A 20,853-nucleotide genomic window follows, 5' to 3' on the forward strand; every position below is an offset into this window, starting at 1 on the left:
TGACTTTATCAGCATACATTTTAGGCCTTTGGTAGCATTGTGGGTATGTAAAGTTTGTATTTTTATGTTATCTATCCTCACCAACAATTGTGTTGTGATATTTTTGATATTTGGTTACATTTAATTTAAGTAACCTGCTATGTTCAAATTGTATACATTTTTGTTGTTTCGAGACTAGTTTAAGTTTGCAAAAGCACAATGGCAATAAATAAGTGAATAAATTGTTGATTTAATGATGATGTTAAATATGATGTTAGCAAATTTATAAGTTAAAAGTATGCAATAAATACATAACACATATAATAGCCAAAAAGACAAAGCTATTTAATTAATGTGAACATTATATCTGTACATATTAAAACAAGCAGTGTATTGATTAAACCTTTTGTTTTAGTTTCACACCATTCCTTGCAACACCAATAAACCTGTAGACAAGGAGAATATCATCTTCAGCATCTTGATGTGAGGAAGGTGTTTAGCTAGCTGTCTAGTTGTATCCTGCACATAAGTTATATGGTACTTACAATATTTTGACAATACACAAAATATTATATTGTTATTACAAGTGTAATACACATTACACTTGTAATGATCATAGTTTCTAATTTATGAGGCTTTTTGTTTTTTCAGTTTTCGATCAACAAATCATTAAGTTGGCCTTGAAGACCTTAGTGGATGTAAGGCAAATTTTATTGGATTGTTAACACAATCCAACTCTACATCCCTACAAAGTTTAATCAGAATTCATTTTAAGCATTTTGAGCTATCGTGTTTACAGATGTACACACGCAAACACTACTGAAAACATAACCTCCTTGTCAGAGGTAATAATGCTATATAGAACTGTTTAAAAAATAATGTTTCTTACTGCCATTGTTTGTATTGACAGCATATAAGCATGTAGGGAATTATATATGAGGATTTTAAATATCACGTTACTTTGGACCTCTGATCTTCTTACTTCAATAATTATTAGAAGTATTAACAAAAAATTTTGATCAAAAACTTTTTCACTTGATATTTCTTACTAAACAATTAAACACATTTTACTAAATTATGAAATGAATGCCACACATGTACTATATCTACAAAAAAATTATGCTCAAAATGATGTCAAGTATGTTAAAATGGTTTTCAACAGGGCAAAACTCATAATTTGTTCCTATTTCTTTAGTTAAATCTGCATAAACCTTAACACAGTTTGGAAGGCATGAAACTTTTGCACCAACAAGGTGATTCTCAATGAGCTCTTAGTCAAAAATCTGGCATATCTCTGCATGGTGTGAATTTGAGGAAAGGTGAAAAATGGAGGACAAATGAACGTGGTTGGCCTAAAAACAATGAACAGTAACTGAAAGTAATGTCCTTAGGAAATAGGAAAAAATACAGCAAAGACTTTCTACTGTTTGCTGAGTCCTCATCAGTAATGGTCTCATTGGATGGGTGGATGTCAAGAAGCCATTGTTAAGGAAGGAACTGGACTCAAAATTGGTGGCAGCAGGTCTTATGGAGTGATAAATTAAAATTTGAAAAATTTTTAATTCAATTTTATTTATATAGCATTAAATCACAACATCAGTCATATCAAGGCACTTTATATTGTAAGGTATATACCATACAATAACGGTTCAAATCATCATATTTATGTATAGGTAAGGAGAGAGGTCCAACAGTGTCTACAGCCACCTGGAAAACATGGTTTGGGGCTGCAATTCAGCCAGTGGTATTTTAGATCTTGTCAAAATTGAAGGAATGAATGAATGCAGAAAAGTACCACACTGTCAGTGTTGTAAAACCATATCTGGATAGAAAAATAGACAATAGAACACTGTTAGTCATAAATTGGCTTCCTCAGAGTCTGGATCTCAAAATTATTGAATCAATGTTGCATACTTTTGACCAAGAACAGAACAAAAGGCAGCTAACATCCAAAGAAGAACTTGGAATGTCCTTCAAACAGCCTGGACAACTATTCCTGAACACTGCTTAAAGAAACTGCAGTAATACTTGCCTAAGAGAGTTCAGACTAAAGAATAAAGGTGCAAAATACTGACATTCAAATTTGTTCGAATTGTACAAACTTTTTTTTTGTCTTGTTTATTGAATTTCAATGTAAGTTTGTATGTTTCAATAACTCACTGCACCTATTTCCCATTTTCCTAGCAAAGACTTGTACAGTACTCTATATATTTTATTGAAAGCATGCAAAATTTTACATTCACATTGTGACTATTTTTCAAGTGAAACTCTTCTGACCATGAGTTTGTTTTTTTTTTGTTTTTTGTTTTTGCTTTGTTTGTTTCATCTGAGTGGCAGTGACAAAGATGCCACATGTCACTTGATCATTTCATTTGCATTCTTGATCACTTTTCACAGCACTGCCAATTCCCCTTCTTTTTCTTCTTTGGCAGCACTCATGTTAAATTGGCAGATGACATGGCAAGTGGTGGCATTGCATTAACGTCTGCAGTAGAGGCATGATGAAAACAACGCCCACAGCCCATATGCACGTGGAGTTTTATGCCACAGTGTAAAACTGATCAATCTTAGGTGTTGAGATGTGGCAGTTTAATCAGCCCTAAGTGGCAGCATGGTGCTCAGGCATCTGTTTCTGCACTATTATTAACACACCACGCTCTGCCGCTGTCATGGCGACTGGTGGATCCTTCAGATGTGATGTCAGCCACAAATTAGAGGCCTTTTTTGCAGAGTGCCGTCACAAGCTGTCAGAGCTTAAATTTAGAAATGAATAATAATTGTTTACACGGTTGCTGTCTCTGTGGACAGCATGCTCACTGCCTCACCGGTTTGTGTTGTTGCTGCTTCATTACACAGATGTCAAAGTGATGAACTGGAGTTAAATCAATACTGCTATCTTCTCTCTATAGTCTTTTGGCTTAAAGATCCCTTCTGAATATGTGTTTAGGCCTATCTTGCCCTGGAGAATTCTTTTAATGGCAGAAATTTGTTTTAGTGTCTTTATTTATGTGACTCCTTTGTTTCTCCTTTTCTTTTATTCTGTCATGGGAAGGGAAGAGAGGTAAGTTTGCTGTCAGCAACCATCCTCCCCTACACTCCATAATCCACATGTCACTGAATTTTTCTCCCTCTTAGATGAAATCATTATACCAGGCTTTAAATCTCTCATAGTATGGCCTGTGATTTCAAAATACTTATGGGCTTCATTAGTTACACATTATTATTATTATTATTATTAGTTGTAGTAGTAGTAGTAGTAGTAATATGTTTCAGGTTGATTGTAATATCAAACAACAGGATTATTATATGTTATTTATATCACAAATAAGGGAACATTATATCCTGGTGGAGGCAATTTCATATAAAATAGTGTTTTGTTCACTGTGTGTGCAAATGAATGACTTGCCAACTCAGTACAATGCTCAATGAAATACTCTCACAAAGCACTCCTTAATGTGTAATTATTTTCTTCTAGTGCTATTTGTGTGAGCAGAAGGTTATTCCACCAACAACTTAATCAGTGAAAGGATGCAGGATAGGTCAGATAAGATAACAATATAAACATGAAAGAAAGGCCAGAGTGATCATGGGCCTCTTGGCTGCATCTCTGATTAGTCTTCTCCTTGTTTGAGATGAAAGTTTAGAGGGACGGCCGGGTCTTGGTAGATTTGAAGTGGTCTGATACTCCTTCCATTTCAATATGATTGCTTGCACAGTGCTCCTTGAGATGTTTGAAGCTTGGGAAATCTTTTTGTATCCAAATCTGGCTCTGAACTTCTCCACAACAGTATCTCGGACCTGTCTGGTGTGTTCCTTGGTCTTCATGATGCTCTCTGCGCTTTGAACAGAACCCTGAGGCTATGACAGAGGAGGTGCATTTATACGGAGACTTGATTACATACAGGTGGATTCTATTTATCATCACCAGTCATTTGGGACAACATTGGATCATTCAGAGATCCTCACTGAACTTCTGGAGTGAGTTTGCTGCACTGAAAGCATAGGGGCCGAATAATATTGCACACCCCACTTTTCAGTTTTTTATTTGTTAAAAAAGTTTGACACATCCAATAAATTTCATTCCACTTCACGATTGTGTCCCACTTGTTGTTGATTCTTCACAAAAAAATTACAATTTTATATCTTTATGTTTGAAGCCTGCAATGTGGCAAAAGGTTGAAAAGTTCAAGGGGGCCGAATACTTTCGCAAGGCACTGTAAAATTAGACCAACCCTTATCTGAGTGACTTTAATCTGACCACAGCACTTATACAGTTGAAGTCAGAAGTTTCCATAAACTGAACATGGGCATGAATGTCATGGTAATTTGGGGCTTTTAATGATTTCTTTGAACTGTTCTGTTTCCAGGGTGGAATGATTGTACAGCATATAGCTTTAATGACCCAAAGTCAGCCCCCAGAATGCTGTGTCTCCCCTGCCTAGTCCATTGGATGGGGTGACCCGCAGACACTCCCCACCCCCAGTTTCTTGCCCCATGGTTGGGATGACCTCCTGAGTGGTCATGTCTGTTTTCTGTTTTTTTCTGCTCCCTATTTTCCTTTTGGTTCTGGTGCCTTGCCTGTGTTCCCTTGTCATATTGTACTGTTCCCCTGCCTGCCTGTTGCATTGTGTGTTTCCCTGGATTCCCTGCCTGTCTGTGTTTTGCATTTATATTTTGGACTACCAGCCGTAATAAAGTTTCTTCTTTTGTTTTGAACTCCACCTCTTGTGTTTTGCATTTGGGTCCTATAACACTCCAAAACGTGACATACATACAGGCTCAAAATCACACGCTTTCATTTGAGTCTTTTAATAAGTGTTACTGAAGGTTCTATGATGTCTTTTAACTTGCCAAGGCCTATTTATTTCTAGTGACCATGATTGACTACAACTAGTAGTTTCTCTTTGGCAGCATTAAATAGATTTGTTTGACAGCACTCAGTGGATTGACCAATACCCAGAATAATAAGATAGTCCAAGGAACTCAGTGAAGATCTAAGAAGGAGAACTGTAGATTTACAGAAGCCAGGAAGGTCTCTTGGAGCCATTTCTAAACAGCTGTAGATTCCAAGATTGTCAGTTTAATTATATGTAATTGTATGTAAGTAGAAGTTATTCAGATCTGTCATCACTTTGCCAAGGTCTGGAAGAAGACCCCTCGGATGAGAGGAAATTAGTTACAATGTTCAGGAATAACAAGAAACCACAAGACTCAAGCCTGCCATAGACCAGAATCTGCTGAGACACCAGCATTACTGTCCACAGTGAAGCGAGCTTGACATCACCGTGACCTGCACCATCGAGAGCATCATGCGTGGGAGCATCACCACCTGGATGGGAAACTGCACCAAGCAGGACTTCATGGCCCTAAAAAGGGTGGTTCGTTCAGCTGAACGGACCATCAGAACCACCCTCCCCAACCTGCAGGACATTTACACCAAGCAGTGCAGGCTGAGGGCCATGAAGATCCTAAAACAGCCCAGCTACCCCGGACACTCTCTCTTCTCCCTGCTCCCATCAGGCCGGCGTTACCGCTGCCTGAGGACTAAGACTGAAAGGTTGAAGAAGAGTTTTTACCCACAAGCCATCCGTCTGCTCAACTCTGAGCCCTAACTGGACCATTATTGCACAATGTAAATATTATAATTTATAAAAGTGTGTATAGTGTATAGTATATAGAGTATAGTGTATAGTGTGAATTACTTTTTTTATTTTTATTCTTCTTATTTATATGTGTGTGTATATATGGTTGCAGGTACAAAATACATTTCACTGTGCATTGTACTGTGTATAACTGTGCATGTGACAAATAAACACTATCTTATCTTATCTTATCTCTTAACTGATAGGGTGCTGACCAGGAAAGAAGCCCCTTCTCCAAAATTGACACCTTCAAGCTCGATTGAAATTTGTAGCTGCCCACATGGACAAGCCAAATGCCTTCTGGAGGTTTTATGGTCAGACAAGAAAAAGATTAAGCTATTTGGTGACAATAACAAGAGGTGTATTTGGAGGTGTTAAGGTGAGGCTTTCAGACCTAAGAACACTGTACCAACTGTCAAGCATGTTGGTGGCAGCATCATGCTCTGGGGCTATTTTGCTGCCAGTGGCACTGGTACATTGCACAAAATGGATAGAATAATGAACGAGGACTACCTCCAAGTTCTTCATTTCACCTCAAATCAACAGCTAAAGGATTGAATCTAGAGCACAACTGGGTGTTCCAATAAGCCAAACACACATCAAAACTGGTTTGGAATGGATATAGCAGGCTAGCATTAAGCTTCTGAAATGGCCTTCCCAAATCCCCAATCTCAACCCTAATTGAAAATGTGTTCTCAAAAACTGGGTTCATGCCAGGAAATTAATCAATTTAAAAGAACTCTACCAATTCTGCCAAGAAGAGTGGTCAAATATACAGGCAGAATTATACCAGAAGCTTGATGATGGCTACTAGAGAAAATCCAAAATAAAATCAAAGTTGCCCACCCAGTTCTTGTTTTTGTTTTGTTGTTGGTGGTGGTGTTTTTAATGCCATTAAAGATTTGTGCTATACAATCGTTCCATATTGGAAAAGAACAGTTCAAATAAATCATTAATATAAGCCAAAATTACCATGTAAACTTCTGACTACTCAAATTTTAGTTGAATTAGGCAAAGAATTGACATACAGAGAGATCTCATGTTAAAATCAGTTCACTGGGGTTCTTAAATGATCTTCACAAAATTTAATGTTTGTTTTTTATGCCGATCAGGCTTAACATTGTGACCACTAACAGTGAATAACACTGATTATCTCTTCGTCATGGCACCTGGCTTGGATATATTAGGGAGAAAGAGAATATTTTGTCCTCAAAGTTGATGTGTTAGAAGCAGAAAAAAGGTGTAAGGATTTGATAAAGTTTGACAAGGGCCAAACCGTGATAGCTAGACTAGACGGTCAGAGCATTTCCAAATCTGCAGCTCTTGTGGGGTGTGCCCGGTCTGCAGTGGTCAGTATCTCTCAAAAGTGGTCCAAGGAAGTAACAGTGATGAACCAGCGACAGGGTCACGGGCGGCCAAGGCTCACTGATAGACGTGGGGAGCAAAGGCTGGTCTGTGTGGTTTTATTCAACATTTTTGAGCTACTGTGGCTCAAATTGCTGAAAAAGTTAATGCTGGTTCTGATAGAAAGGTGTCAGATTACACACGCATTGCAGTATGTCAGTCAGTATGCTGACCACTGCTGAAAGCGGCAACAATAGACATTAAAACTGGACTATGGAGCAATTAAATAAAGTGGCCTGGTCTGATCAATGATGCAATGGTGCATGTGCAGAAGAAGACAGGCTGGCGGAGGGAGTGCCATGCTTTGAGCAATGGTCTGCTGGGAAACCTTGGGTGCTGCTATTTATGTGGCTGCTACTTTGATACGTACCACCTACCTAAGCATTGTTGCAGACCATGCACAACCTTTCATGGAAACAATATTCCCTGATAGTTGTGGCCTCTTTCAGCAGGATAATGCACCCTGCCACAAAGCAAAAAATGGTCCAGGAATGGTTTGAAGAGCACAACAATGAGTTTGAGGTTTTGATGTGGCCTTCGAATTCCCAAGATCTCAATCCAATCGAGCATCTCTGGGATGTGCTGAACAAACAGCTCCAGTCCATGGAGGCTCCACCTTGTAACTTCCAGGATTTAAAGGACCTGTTGCTAACATCTTGGTGCCAGATACCACATTGTGCCTTTGGGGTGCCTTGATGAGTCAAGGCTTTTTTGGAAACAAAAGGGGGACCAACACAATTCATTATTACTTGAAGCTAGCAATTTAGCCCATAAAGTCCTCAGGAAGGTTTTTAGTGAGATCACATAGCATAAGACTGAGGTTTCTCTTCCCATACTTTTCTTTTTACAACCCCAAGTCTGTGTACAGCCAATAGCATGCCAAGTAATCAGCGTTTCCTCTGAAGCACTGTTGATTCGAGCTATTGAGAGTTCCATATACAGTGTATCACAAAAGTGAGTACAACCCTCACATGTCTGCTTAGGCTCCTGCCCCCCCGACCCGGCCCCGGATAAGCGGGAGAGAATGGATGGATGGATGGAGAAATGTGTGGGGTGTACTCACTTTTGTGATACACTGTACACAACATCCAAAAAGGAAAGGGCCCAGGACTTGACAGAAAGAGAGTGAGTTGGCTTCCAGTGAGCCTCAACCATTTTCTTGCCAGCTGTCAGGCCAGCAAAACTGCATGATTTTAGAGTTTGGGAAGACTAGGTGTTGAGAGGTCATTTAAAATCAAATCACTCACAGATACAGGAACTATATCTTGAATCATTTCTGATAATTTGGATGCAGTATTGCTCCAAAAATGACTGACAGGAGGGCAGTTCCATATCATATGAAGATATGTGCCATGAGCTTTCAGTGAACAAAGTAAACAGAGAACGTCATATAATGAAGTTTGACAGCAGTAAGATATGTGTATAAAATTGCAATGAATTTGCTGATGGTCCGGATTGCGTGATACTTGCAAGATGTTAGACCACAGCTCACGCCAATCAACTTCTTGATTTAACTCTGGGCAATCTCGTTCCCAGACCCCCTCCCCTCTGACAACTATGCCACACTTACTGTTGAATGGTTTCTTGACAAGACATTCATTTCAGTTACTTGTAAAGTCTGGGGTAATCCGGAACTGTCAAAAATTGATAGAGTTTGGACACCATACCTTTGGCTTTAACCTGAACTGTAAGTAAACTACAAATTGGGTGAGTGGGTAAAGGGCTCTGCCAAGGGACATCATATGCCTTAAGCCCCAATCTTAATTGTAGGTAAAAGGAAAAGGAGGAACCTGGCAGATTGAATGCATTCTTGATATCAGAAAAAGCAAGCAGTCCACACTCATTAAAAATATCTTTAAGATAGTGAACACCCATCTGTTCCTACTGAAGAGCAGAATAGGCCTATCGCCTATCAAAAGTGCTTTATTATTGAATATTGGAGAAAATGTATGCCATTTACAGTACAGGAGAGATGACAATAAGTTTCATCTGCTCTCCACGTTCGTATAAGATGAGAGATGATCCATCAGTTAATGACCAAAATGCAGGTGGCACTGTTTATTGGGTATACTGGCAAACAGAACGTCTTGAAGGGGCCATTGGGCTATCATGCTGTTCTCTAAAGTACACCAGGAAACAGATGTGGATCAAACCAGTTAAGCAGTGGTCCTAGTACAAATGACCAAAAATAAAACTTAAAATTAGGAATAGAAAGACCGCCATCTTCCCTCCTCCTCTGCAGGATGGACATTTTGAGGCGTGGCTGTTTCCCTTTCCATACAAACTTAGAAACTGCAGACTGAAGTTTACTCCAGAAATCAGGTGGAGGCAAAAAGGGGAGCATAGAGCTGACAACATTTATCCTGGGCAAAATGTTCATTTTTGAGATAGAAATGTGGGCTTGAATAGACATAGGAAGGCCCATCCATCTATCTATTTAATGAGTATTTCTTGAACTATTGTGATACTATGGTCTTTAGTCTGCACCAAGGTGTTGGACAAATCAGTATTTCTGTCCCTAAAGTCATCAGTATGACTAAAAACAGCTTCTTGATTAGTATACCATATGCAAGCCTTGGTCTTTTAGTTCTAGTGAAAGGGAATGTTAATACACCATCATATACTTTAAGGCAACAAATTTCTTGGAACTTTTCCCAGTTTCCCCCAGTTTCTTGTCAAAATTCTAGACTACCATGTGCAGAGCCCTGACCTCAACCTTGTCCCTTTGGGATAAACTGCAGGTCATTCTGCCAACTAGTCCTTATCACCTAACAATTTCTCCTGTGGGGGCAGAAAAAAGCCCTCATTATCTACCTGATAACATTGATTTCAAGAGTTCACCTGCATTTGTTTTTTTAGCTTTGAAAATCTCCCATTTTTGTCTCTGCTCAAACTGTCCTCTTCCGCTTGAAGATGTTCTCTGAACAATATGGGAAATATTCAGTAATTAGGTGTTTCTACATTTTATTTATTTATTTTGTCAAATCATTTATTGAAGACAGAATATGGTGGAATGGGTGTCCTTGGTGTTACAATAAGCACATTAGCCCTTTACAAACCAATATCCTTCTTCCTTTCTTAAAATTAAAAAAAAAACATTTTGATTGGTAGGAGGTGGGAACATTTTTTGTGTTCCTTTTTCTTTTTCCCTACAATATGCTCGTGTACTCTTCAGCTAGTTTTTTCTCTTTATTTTCTAGATTTTGTTTTCTCATCCCAATCCCTTAAATTTCTAATTTACCCGAATTCTAATATTTTGCTATGCTGTGTGTCTTTTATGTTCTGTTGTCTTTCCCATTACCCTTATTCTGATAGTTTTGTCCTTCTTTCTTTGCTTGTAGCCTTTTCCTTGAATTCTATTTCTTCTGTATTTATTATAACACTATGGCAGCTGTGATAGGCTCAGTACAACATTTTTTTTTTTAAATGCTGCCATCATCAAAAATTAAAAATATTCATAAAAGTAACTGTAAAATTTCTTTGCATTTGATACCATCCCAACTTTTTTAAAAATGGGGTCGTAGCAATCATCCATTAGTTATATGTAGTTTTACAACAGAAAATTAAACTACTTAACGACACACAGGTAATATTGACATAACTATTTATATTATTTTTCATTTTAAAACATGGCTGCTAAAGTGGTGATGTGGAGAAGAACGAGTTCTTTTCTAATCAGTTTTGTGTAATCCACTTGCCATGAAATGACAAAAAGCAAACAAACAAACAAAAAAACAAAAACAAAAACCCACAGGCTAACAATTCTGCCACACTTACTGTTGAATGGTTTCTTGAAAAGACATTCATTTCAGTTGCTTGTCTTATAAAAGGCTTGATGACCAATGTCTGAATTAGGAAAGGAAATCTGACCTGTTCAAGGCTGCTGATGCCTCCATAAATGGAAGTAGATGTGAGACATCTTCACTGCTATGACTGCTGGCTGCTTTTAAACCAATAAAAAGTTTTGACAAAAAGCCCACAGGTGCTGTTGTGAAAGCACCTACTTAGTCACTAATACAGATATCTTCTGCTAACTGAAGGCTGTGCAGTAGTCCAGTGGACAGAGATCAGTCGGCTCAGGTGACCTATGCTATTTACAGCTAAAGGGAAGTGCATCCAGCCTCAAATTGTATGTTGAAGTACTGAGTGTAGTGTTTGTGTTCAATGGAGGAAGAAGAGGCAGATATGTAATATACAGTATGGAAAAGAGAAACAACATTGCAATGCCTTGTAGTCATGACCTTGAGGGGTGAACAATCAGGCATTTCAAATGTGCCTTTTCAGTTTCCTCTTACTGGAAATGACAAAAAGCAAACAAACAAACAAAAAAACAAAAACCCACAGGCTGACAATTCTGCCACACTTACTGTTGAATGGTTTCTTGAAAAGACATTCATTTCAGTTACTTGTAAATGAATTGTTTCATATAAATAAAAAAAAAAAAGAATCATTCAAGGAAGTACGACTATGAAAATAGATTTGAAGTTAAAGCAGAAGGGATGAAAAAATAGATTAGAGTGAAGATGAATGAAAGTTCTAGAAGATGGGGACATAAGTAAAGAAATGTTTTTTTAAAAAGCCAAAAATAACTCTGTAGTGGAGGAAAGAAGGAAGTAGGGGTTGAAATGTGACTAAGTGACCAAAAGTGACAATTAAAATTGAAATTAAAAAATGCAAAAAGCCAAAAAAAAAAAAAATGGGGAAGAAATACTTCCGGCGCCGCGCGAGCAGGCAGCCAGTTTCAGCAGCTCCGCACTAATTCCGTGTTTTTTCTCATTTTGTTTAGTATTAGATGTGTTTTTGTGTTTCTGTATCTTCTGCTCTTTTTCCTCATGATGGAGCAGACTTTTTTCTGGAAAACTTTGTTTTTATTTACCCTTTTTATGGTGTTTATGTTTGGAGACTGCGAGAGTGGCCACGCTCCTATTGTTTACTCTCGGGACCAGCTGATCTCCATCGGGAGCTCCGCTGTGCCTACTCCTGCTGAACGACTCGATATTCCCCGCGAACTGAGAAGGAAGAGACGCGGGAGACGTGCGGGCATAGGTCGTCGTTGCCAGGGGAGAAGGTACAGGCCCGTCATCCCGTCCATCATCATGGGAAACGTGAGATCTCTTCCCAACAAAGTGGACGAGCTGGCGGCGCTAACGCGACATCAAAGGAGCTACCGGGAGAGCAGCCTCATGTGCCTGACGGAGACGTGGCTAACCGAGCTAACCCCGGACTCACACATAAACATGGACGGCTTTCATTTGATCCGTGCCGACAGAACCAAGGAGAGTGGTAAGAAGAGGGGCGGGGGTCTGGCTGTGTTTGTAAACGATAGATGGTGCAACTCCAGACATCTAACCATCAAAGAGACGCTCTGCAGTAAGGACATTGAACTGCTCGCTGTTGGTATGAGACCGCACTATCTTCCTCGGGAGTTTTCACATGTTATTGTGATAACTGTGTATGTGCCGCCCTCTGCTAACGCTGCTGCAGCCTGCGATGTCCTCCATGCTACTACCAGCAGACTCCAAACACAGCACCCACAGGCCCTCTTTCTGATCTCAGGGGACTTTAACCACGTCTCCCTGTCCTCCACTCTCCCCACCTTCACCCAGTATGTCACCTGCCACACCAGGAACACCAACACACTGGATCTACTGTATGCCAACATCAAGGAGGCATACAGCTCATCACCTCTGCCTCCCCTGGGGGGCTCAGATCACAACCTGGTTCATCTCCAGCCTGTGTACAAACCCTTGGTACACAGAGAACCAGTTGTGACACACACAGTGAAGAAATGGTCTGAGGAGACTGAAGAAGCTCTGAGAGACTGCTTTAGCTCCACTGTGTGGGAAGAGCTTTGTGCCCCTCATGGGGAGGACATCGACAGCATCACGGACTGCATCACTGATTACATCAATTTCTGCGTGGAAAACACTGTGCCCACCAGGAGGGTACGGTGTTTTTCAAACAACAAACCCTGGATCAACTCTGAAATAAAGGCTCTCCTGAAGGAGAAGAAGAGAGCCTTTAGATCAGGAAATAAGGAGGAGCTGAGAGCCGTGCAGAAGGATCTGAGAAGGAAAATCAGGGATGGAAAAAACATCTACAGGAAGAAGATGGAGGACCAGCTACAGCAGAGCAACATCAGTGGGGTTTGGAGGAGTTTGAACTCAATTTCAGGCCACAAACCAAGCCCTAGGGTTGTGGGAGACTTAGAGTGGGTTAACAACCTGAACCAGTTCTTTAACCCCTTAACTGGCAAGGGCCCGGTGACGGGCCGTTTGTAGTCCCTTTTATATGGCAGGCTAGACCCTCCCATTTTTATTGACACGTCATTCGGCCAATCATGTAACTGGCTGCACCAAATCACCTGACAAAGCTACGTGACGCCCTCTGAGTATTATTGGCTCTGGGAAACCCATTTCTTAACATGATTGGCCGAATGAGGTGTCAGTCAAAATGGGCGGGTCTAGCCTGCCATATAAATGCACTTCATTCGGCCGGCGGACCAGACGCAGCCAGTTAATAGGCTATGAAATGGGTTGTTCAGAGCCAATAATAACCAGAGGGTGTTATGTAGTTTTTGTCAGGTGATTTTTTTGCTGCCAGTTAAGGGGTTAACAGGTTTAACCAGCCACCCACCCCTCCCCCAGCCCAGTCCCCCCTGCTGTCAGCCCCACCATCTTTAATCTTTAACTGCCAACCTTTCTTCTTCTTGGGACCTCACACCTCTCAGCTCTCAGCCATCACCCACCCCCTTCACTTCTGAGGACTCCATCTCACAACCCCCATCCCCCACCTCCATCTTGTCCCTCTCAACTCATCATGTGAGGAAGGAGCTACGTAAGATCAAGGTGCGAAAGGCTGCTGGTCCAGACGGCATCAGCTCCAGGCTCCTGAGGTGCTGCGCAGATCAGCTGTGTGGCATCATGGGATACATGTTCAACCTGAGCTTGAAGCTGGGGAAAGTACCAGAACTGTGGAAGACCTCCTGTGTGGTACCGGTACCAAAGACCAAACATCCAAAGGATCTTAGCAGCTACAGGCCGGTAGCCCTGACATCGCATCTAATGAAGACCCTCGAGAGGCTGGTCCTCAACCATCTACGCCTCATGGTGTCGTCTTCGTTGGACCCGCTGCAGTTCGCCTACCGGCCTGGCATCGGGGTGGATGACGCCGTCATCTACCTCCTGCACCGAGCTCTAACCCACCTGGAGAAGCCTGGAAGCACTGTGAGGATCATGTTCTTTGATTTCTCCAGTGCTTTTAACACCATCCAGCCAGGACTTCTGAGAGACAAGCTGGAACTGTCAGGAGTGGACCACCACATCTCCGAGTGGATACTGGACTACCTCACTGACCGCCCACAGTACGTGAGGACACAGGGCTGTGTCTCTGACAGGCTGGTCTGCAGTACGGGGGCCCCACAGGGAACTGTGCTGGCACCGTTCCTCTTCACCCTCTACACTGCAGACTTCTCCATCAACTCCCCACGCTGCCATCTGCAGAAGTTCTCTGACGACTCTGCCATAGTTGGCCTCATCACAGGTGAGGATGACTCAGAGTACAGACAGTGGACTCAGGACTTTGTGGACTGGTGCCAGCGGAACCACCTCCTGATCACCGCCGCTAAAACCAAGGAGCTGGTGGTGGATTTCCGCAGGCGCAGACCCACCACACGGACACCGGTGAACATCCAGGGAGTGGACATTGAGATAGTGGACTCTTATAAGTACCTGGGTGTTCACCTAAACAATAAACTGGACTGGACTCATAACACTGATGCGCTCTACAGGAAGGGTCAGAGCAGACTCTACCTGCTGAGAAGGCTGAGGTCTTTTGGAGTGCAGGGGACACTCCTGAAGACCTTCTATGACTCTGTGGTGTATCAGCCATCTTCTATGCAGCAGTATGTTGGAGCAGCAGCTTGTCTACAGCTGAGAGGAAGAGGATAGACAAGCTCATCAGGAAAGCCAGCTCTGTCCTAGGATGTCCTCTCGACTCAGTGCAGGTGGTGGGAGACAGAAGGACTCTGACCAAAATAACATCACTGATGGACAAGGTCTCCCATCCCATGCATGAAACTGTTGCTGAGCTGGAGAGCTCCTTCAGTGACAGACTGCTGCATCCTAAATGCACAAAGGAGCGTTACCGCAGATCCTTCCTTCCAGCAGCTGTAAGACTTTATAACCATCACTGCTCCCAACAAAAACCACAATAGCCTACACAATGTGGGATAATATATAATATACTGTAAATAGTCCGGCCTGTTAAGGTTCAACACACAGGCACATCATGTACATTGTATATAGTGTTATTATTATTAGTAGTATTAAGGTTAATATTGTTTGTTGATTTTATATATATTCTTTTCTTAATAGTGTGAATTATTATATCTTTATTTATATTTATAATAACTGCGGCTGCTGTTACACCCAAATTTCCCCTCTGTGGGACAATAAAGGCTGTTTCTTCTTCTTCTTCTTCTTCTTCTTCTTCTTCAAAAATGACTAAGAATAATTTCCAAGTCAGTGAACATCCTTGGATTTTACTAAAACGGGTGATTAAGAAATGTCAATATGGGACAGATATATATTGATATTTCTTATTTCTAAAGCAGTTGTCACTAAATTTTTGGTTGGCCTAGGAAACTAAAAACAAAAATGGGAGTGCCTTTTCTGTGTCTACATATGAGGAATAATTTTATCATATTTTTCAAAGACGGTGGGGTGCAGTACACCCAAACTTCAGACTGAGCCTTCAGAGTGCTGTGGTCTGCAGAGATTACATCGCGCATTGTGGTTTCTAGGGGAGAGGCCAGGGCTTTAGCTAAAATCATCACATCACTGTTAAGAAGTGAGATGGGTCGATATGAACTGCATTATGTGTTAACTTACCCTGGTTTTAATAGGAGGGTGATTGATCCATCAGTTAATGTACATAGGAGTAGGCCATGAGACAGGGAGTCGTTAAACATGTAGCAGAATTGTTGATAATTTAGTCACAAACTTTTTAAAGAATTCTATTGGGTATCCATCAGGACCAGGTGCCTTACCATTCTGCATTGCCTTTATTGGATTGCTAATTTCTGCATGTTTTAATCGGAGTTCAGTCTCAGCCCTAGGTTGAAGAAGTTGAAGGAGTCTGAAGTTTGTCAAAGAAATGTTCTATATCAGTACTGTCTTTTGCCATTTCTGATATGTACAACTTTAAGTAAAATAAGGTAAATGTTTCATTAATTTCTACTGCGTAAGATAATTCACCATTATCTTTCCTTATATGTTGCAAAGCTGAGTGGCGCTTGAGTTGGTGGGCTGAGACGGCCTGCTTTGTCTCCATGTTATATAATAATACCCTTGTGATTTTAGCAGGAGTTGTTCCATCTTTTCAGTTGATAACAGGTTGTAGTATACTGAGCATCTACTGCTTTTATTGATTTCATAAGTTCTTCTTGTTTAGCCGTGTTTGTTTTTTTTTTTTTAAATCTTGGAAGAATACGATATAATCTCACCCCTGATCACTGCTTTTAGTGTTTCCCAAAGAAGAGAAGGGGAGACGTCCTTTTTCTTAAATTTAATAAAGTCATCAATTTTGTGGGATATCAGTTTACAAAAGGCTTTTTCAGCTAGTAGGTTTCTGTCCAATTTCCAAGAGGGGCATTTCAGATTGTGAGGAAATGTAAAACCTAGTAGTACAGGTGCATGATCTGATTCAGTTATGGTTGAGTATTCAACATTTATGACAAAGGGAAGTGGGATTCTGCCAATAAAGAAATAATCAATTCTACGATATGAATGGTATACTGGGGAAAAAGCCTTACCTTGTGGTAATAATAAGCTCCAGGGGTCAACGCTTCCTATTTGTTCCATAAAAGCCAATACTGTCATGATCCTGGGCCATTGGCCCAGTGTACCTTATGTTCTTGAGTTGTGTTGTTAGTTATGAATTAGAATTTTAGTTTGTCATTGTTTTGTGTTTAGTTATTTGTGTTTAGTTCCTGTTTCCCTCATGTTTTTCCCATGGTCTGTGTTTAGGTGTTTTTTTTCCCTCCGGTGTCATGTCTGCATTTGATGTTTTGATTACCTTGTTTTGTGTGTTAGTTTTGCTTTCCCTTGTCTCAGCTGTGCCCCTCACCTGTTTCCACTCCCCTCATTATCGCTCTGTGCTTTATGTTTCATGCTAAGTTCATAGTTCATGTTCATAGTTCATAGTTCTGATCATGTTCAAGTTTAGTATTGCATACTGCTGGCACCTGACCAGCCTCGCTTTATGTTTGACATTGTAAATAAAGTTGAAGCTTAAGTATACTCTTGCCTTTGAGTCCTGCATTGGGTTCCACTGTTTTGCCCGCCACAGCAGAACTTGACAGATATTAATTTGGTCATTTTTGAGGAGTTTGTAGATTTGGGATTGGAATAATCCAAAGCAGAATTAATTACACAATTTAGATCACCTCCAAAACTCAATTGTTGTGAGTTCAAATCTGGGATCAGTGAGCTAATTTCCCCCATAAATTTTTCATCATCCCAATTTGGGGCATCAATACGAACCAAAATGACTGGCCTATGGTAAAGTAGTCCAGAAACCATTATAAATCACCCCTGTGGGTCTGAGATAACAGTGGCTATGCTAAGCAGAATTTTCTATGTATCAATATAGCAGTTCCACATGTTTTTGAGTCAAGATGTGAATGGAACACATGGCCTACCCAACCTTTTTTGCGTCTAACTTGATCGTTAATTAGCAGGTGGGTTTCCTGAAGAAATGCAACATCACATTTCAAGCAATTCAGATGGTTGTATATTCTGGCTCTTTTTACATGTCCCATTCAAGCCTTTTACATTCAAGCTAATACATCTTAGGTACTTTCCTTGCCTTATTATTCTCCATGTTTAACAAAAAACCTGGAAAAACGTGTGAATAGTTGTTGAATAGTTGTAACAAAGTGCACACATATATATATATATATATATATATATATATATATATATATATATATATACATATACATTGATTGATCTAAAAATTCCAGGAATATATTTACCAACATAAAGAGAACATTCTCTGATTGCCTTCTCTGTTCCTTTGATATAATTTTGTTGCATCTTTCTTAGGCTTTTTCATGGTGGCCAGAGCTAATGACTGAACACGCTGAGAAGTTTCTGTCTCTGTACAGAGCCGACATGGACGCAGCTCTTCAGGTCCAGCCAGTCAACTCCTGGAACAGCTTCCCACTATTTCAGCTCTTCAACAATTTTCTGCACACAGACCGTAGGTCTCAGATTTTCTGAACACGCTTTAACCCCTGTTGTACATAAGCTCACCTGCTTTAGCTGATTGCTAACTAATAATGCCCAATCTGGCAAATGTCTCTTTTCCTCCAAGCAGTGCTGGTGGTGGGCCTGTTCTGCCTTGGTGCCCTATGAGAACCAGCTCACATTTCAACAAGTTGCAAAAGTTACTGTAGTGGCTGATAGAATCCATGAGCTACATCTGCCAGTCATTCGTTAATTTTTTTTAAAAAGCAAGCAGCAAGGCATAATGCTTCTCTTTTGTACTTCACTTGCTTTTTTTTCATATTGGCTTTTAGTTTACTTTTTTCAACTAAGTTAAAAAAAAGAGAAACTTAAAGTTTCTGTCTGATTCTCTTAGCCAAACTTCCTCCATGCCTATTAATAAACTCATTAACAGTGTTGTTAACCAGCTGCTGTTTAAGCTCATTCCTTTATGACACTAGCCCTTAAGGTCTTTAAACACTGGATGTGTTGCAAAAAAATGACAAAAAATTTTGAATCTTTTGGTTAAGAACTTGTGTAATCTACAGGGACACCGAAAGCGAACAATTCACGGTGAAAAAAATTATTCTGGGTTCATCCAACTGTCATGAGAAAGCAGCAGCAGGGAGAATTTCATAGTGTGATCCAGGAGTTGAAGCTGTTTTTTCACATATTTCAGGATGTCAGTGGGGCAGTTTGAACTGTTGTTGACAGAGTTGAGATTACATCTGTGGAGACAGAGAAATAATTTCAGTGTCTCAATTGACCGAGAACAGCCTCTATCTGTGTGTCAGAGGAAAAATTGTATAATTTTACTGTTTCCACATCACGGTATATTCAGTATATTGATGTGTGTTTTGAGATATGACCTCACGGTGCCAAATGCAGCAGTCTGACTGGCCACATCTGTTTTTTTGCTTGCAAACATTGGAAAAATTGAACTTGATCTGAAGAAATAAATGCCACAAATTTGTCCTTTGAAATGATGCAGTCAGGGAGAACGACTGCATTAAGTATAGGCGAGTCCAAAAAATATTTTTAATGCATGAAACGTTTGCAAGTATTTTACATGTGTGTAAAGGCCTTGAGAAGGGAGAGAAATAATTTCAGTGACTCGATTGACCTGGAGCAGCATCTAACTGTGTCTATGAGGAAAAACAGTATTATTTTACTGTTCTCACATCACTGTATATTTAGTATATTGGTGCCAGTTTTGAGCTATGGGATCACATGTTGCCAACAGGTGTGTAGAGGCCTTTACTCTGGCTTATTTTTTCTGTGTTTTGCTTTAAATCATCTTAAGTGGGTGTCCACTTCCACCAGAAAGCCACCAAACGATATTTTCTATGTATTTAAGCAGTTTGCTGAACTGTGGACTTTCTAGCTTTGTCTAGAGTTTTTGATAGTATATTTTTATTTGTTATGTCATTAATGCAGATATTCCCTCATTCAGAAGTAATTGCTCAGGAGATGCAGATGAATAGTACAACAGTACATGAAATGTCACTAAATGTCAAGTAGAAGTAGTGAATACTAGTTATAACAGACGGAAGGAAAGATAATTGCCTTTTTTTTTTAGTATTTGTTGCCCACATACTGAATTCTTTAAAAATCTTCTCCACTCAAAGTATATGAATTTAGTCATGGATATAAAATGGAAGTTGAACTGCAACTTCACCTATTTAGTAGGAGCATGGAACTACAAAGTGATAATTCTAGTTCAGTTATCAAGCAACATAGATTTAACCTACAGTCACAATCTTTTTTCATTGATTGGACTCCAGATTTGCTTACTCCTAACTCAAATTAGCTTTTGTTATTGTTCTTAATTTTCACATCTCTAACTGTAGGTTTCTGAGGAAATGCCCTCTTATTCCAGCTACAAGTGCTAATTATCACTAGTGATGCTTAAGAAAACAAAGCTCGTTAAAATGGGAGGATAAGAGAACCTGGCACACTCCAACAGAAGGGTAATTAACATAAGTGGCCTGACAAAATCACCTGCGTGAGGTTTATCTTCATAACTTGGTCTTTTTATTAAGAGGTAGCTGCAGAGTATGCTAATACTATGTTTCCTGTCTCATGTTAACAGTGTTTTCTGTCTCTCTTTAGCACTTGGCTTTATTTATTTATTGTCATTTTTTCTTCCAGTTTATTTGGTTGAAGGCCAGACAACTCAACTTTTAAGATGTTTTTCTTCCTTTCAGCTTTTGTGAATTGTAAAGGATTTATAATATAATGTCTAACATTTGATAAACTGCTATAACAATAAAGGAGTTTAGGTCTGATATAAGAAACTAAGGAGCTGTGCCAAGGCCCGGGTCATCTACTAATCAGAAGGTTGGTGGGTTGATCCCTGTCTGCATGCCAAAGTATCCTTGGGCAAGAAATTGAGCCCCAAGTTACTTTCAATGCATTTACTGGAGTGTGATTGTGTGTGTGAATGTTAGAAAGCACTTAGATGTGGAAAGGAGTGCTTGTATGAAGGTGTATGAATGGGTGAATGAGGCATGTTGTATAAAGCACTTTGAGTGCTCAAAGTAGAGTAGTGAAGCGCT

At 40.1% G+C, this 20,853-nt stretch overlaps 1 protein-coding gene across 7 annotated transcripts in view; it reads left to right on the forward strand.

Annotated features, from left to right (window-relative positions):
• The window catches only part of cadps2 (Ca++-dependent secretion activator 2), a 280,333-nt gene that overhangs the window by 167,771 nt on the left and 91,709 nt on the right, over positions 1 to 20,853 (forward strand). For 4 of the 7 annotated variants that reach the window (XM_030730944.1, XM_030730940.1, XM_030730943.1 and 1 more), the window contains one exon: positions 18,134 to 18,290. In XM_030730944.1, coding sequence (XP_030586804.1) covers positions 18,134 to 18,290 — 157 coding nt within the window. Of the gene's footprint in view, positions 1 to 3,031; positions 3,041 to 18,133; positions 18,291 to 20,853 lie in introns of all 7 variants that reach the window. The other 3 variants (XM_030730939.1, XM_030730942.1, XM_030730938.1) reach the window with 1 other exon arrangement.

The sequence above is a fragment of the Archocentrus centrarchus genome, chromosome 6, assembly GCF_007364275.1.
Source record: "Archocentrus centrarchus isolate MPI-CPG fArcCen1 chromosome 6, fArcCen1, whole genome shotgun sequence".
Lineage (NCBI taxonomy): Eukaryota > Metazoa > Chordata > Actinopteri > Cichliformes > Cichlidae > Archocentrus > Archocentrus centrarchus.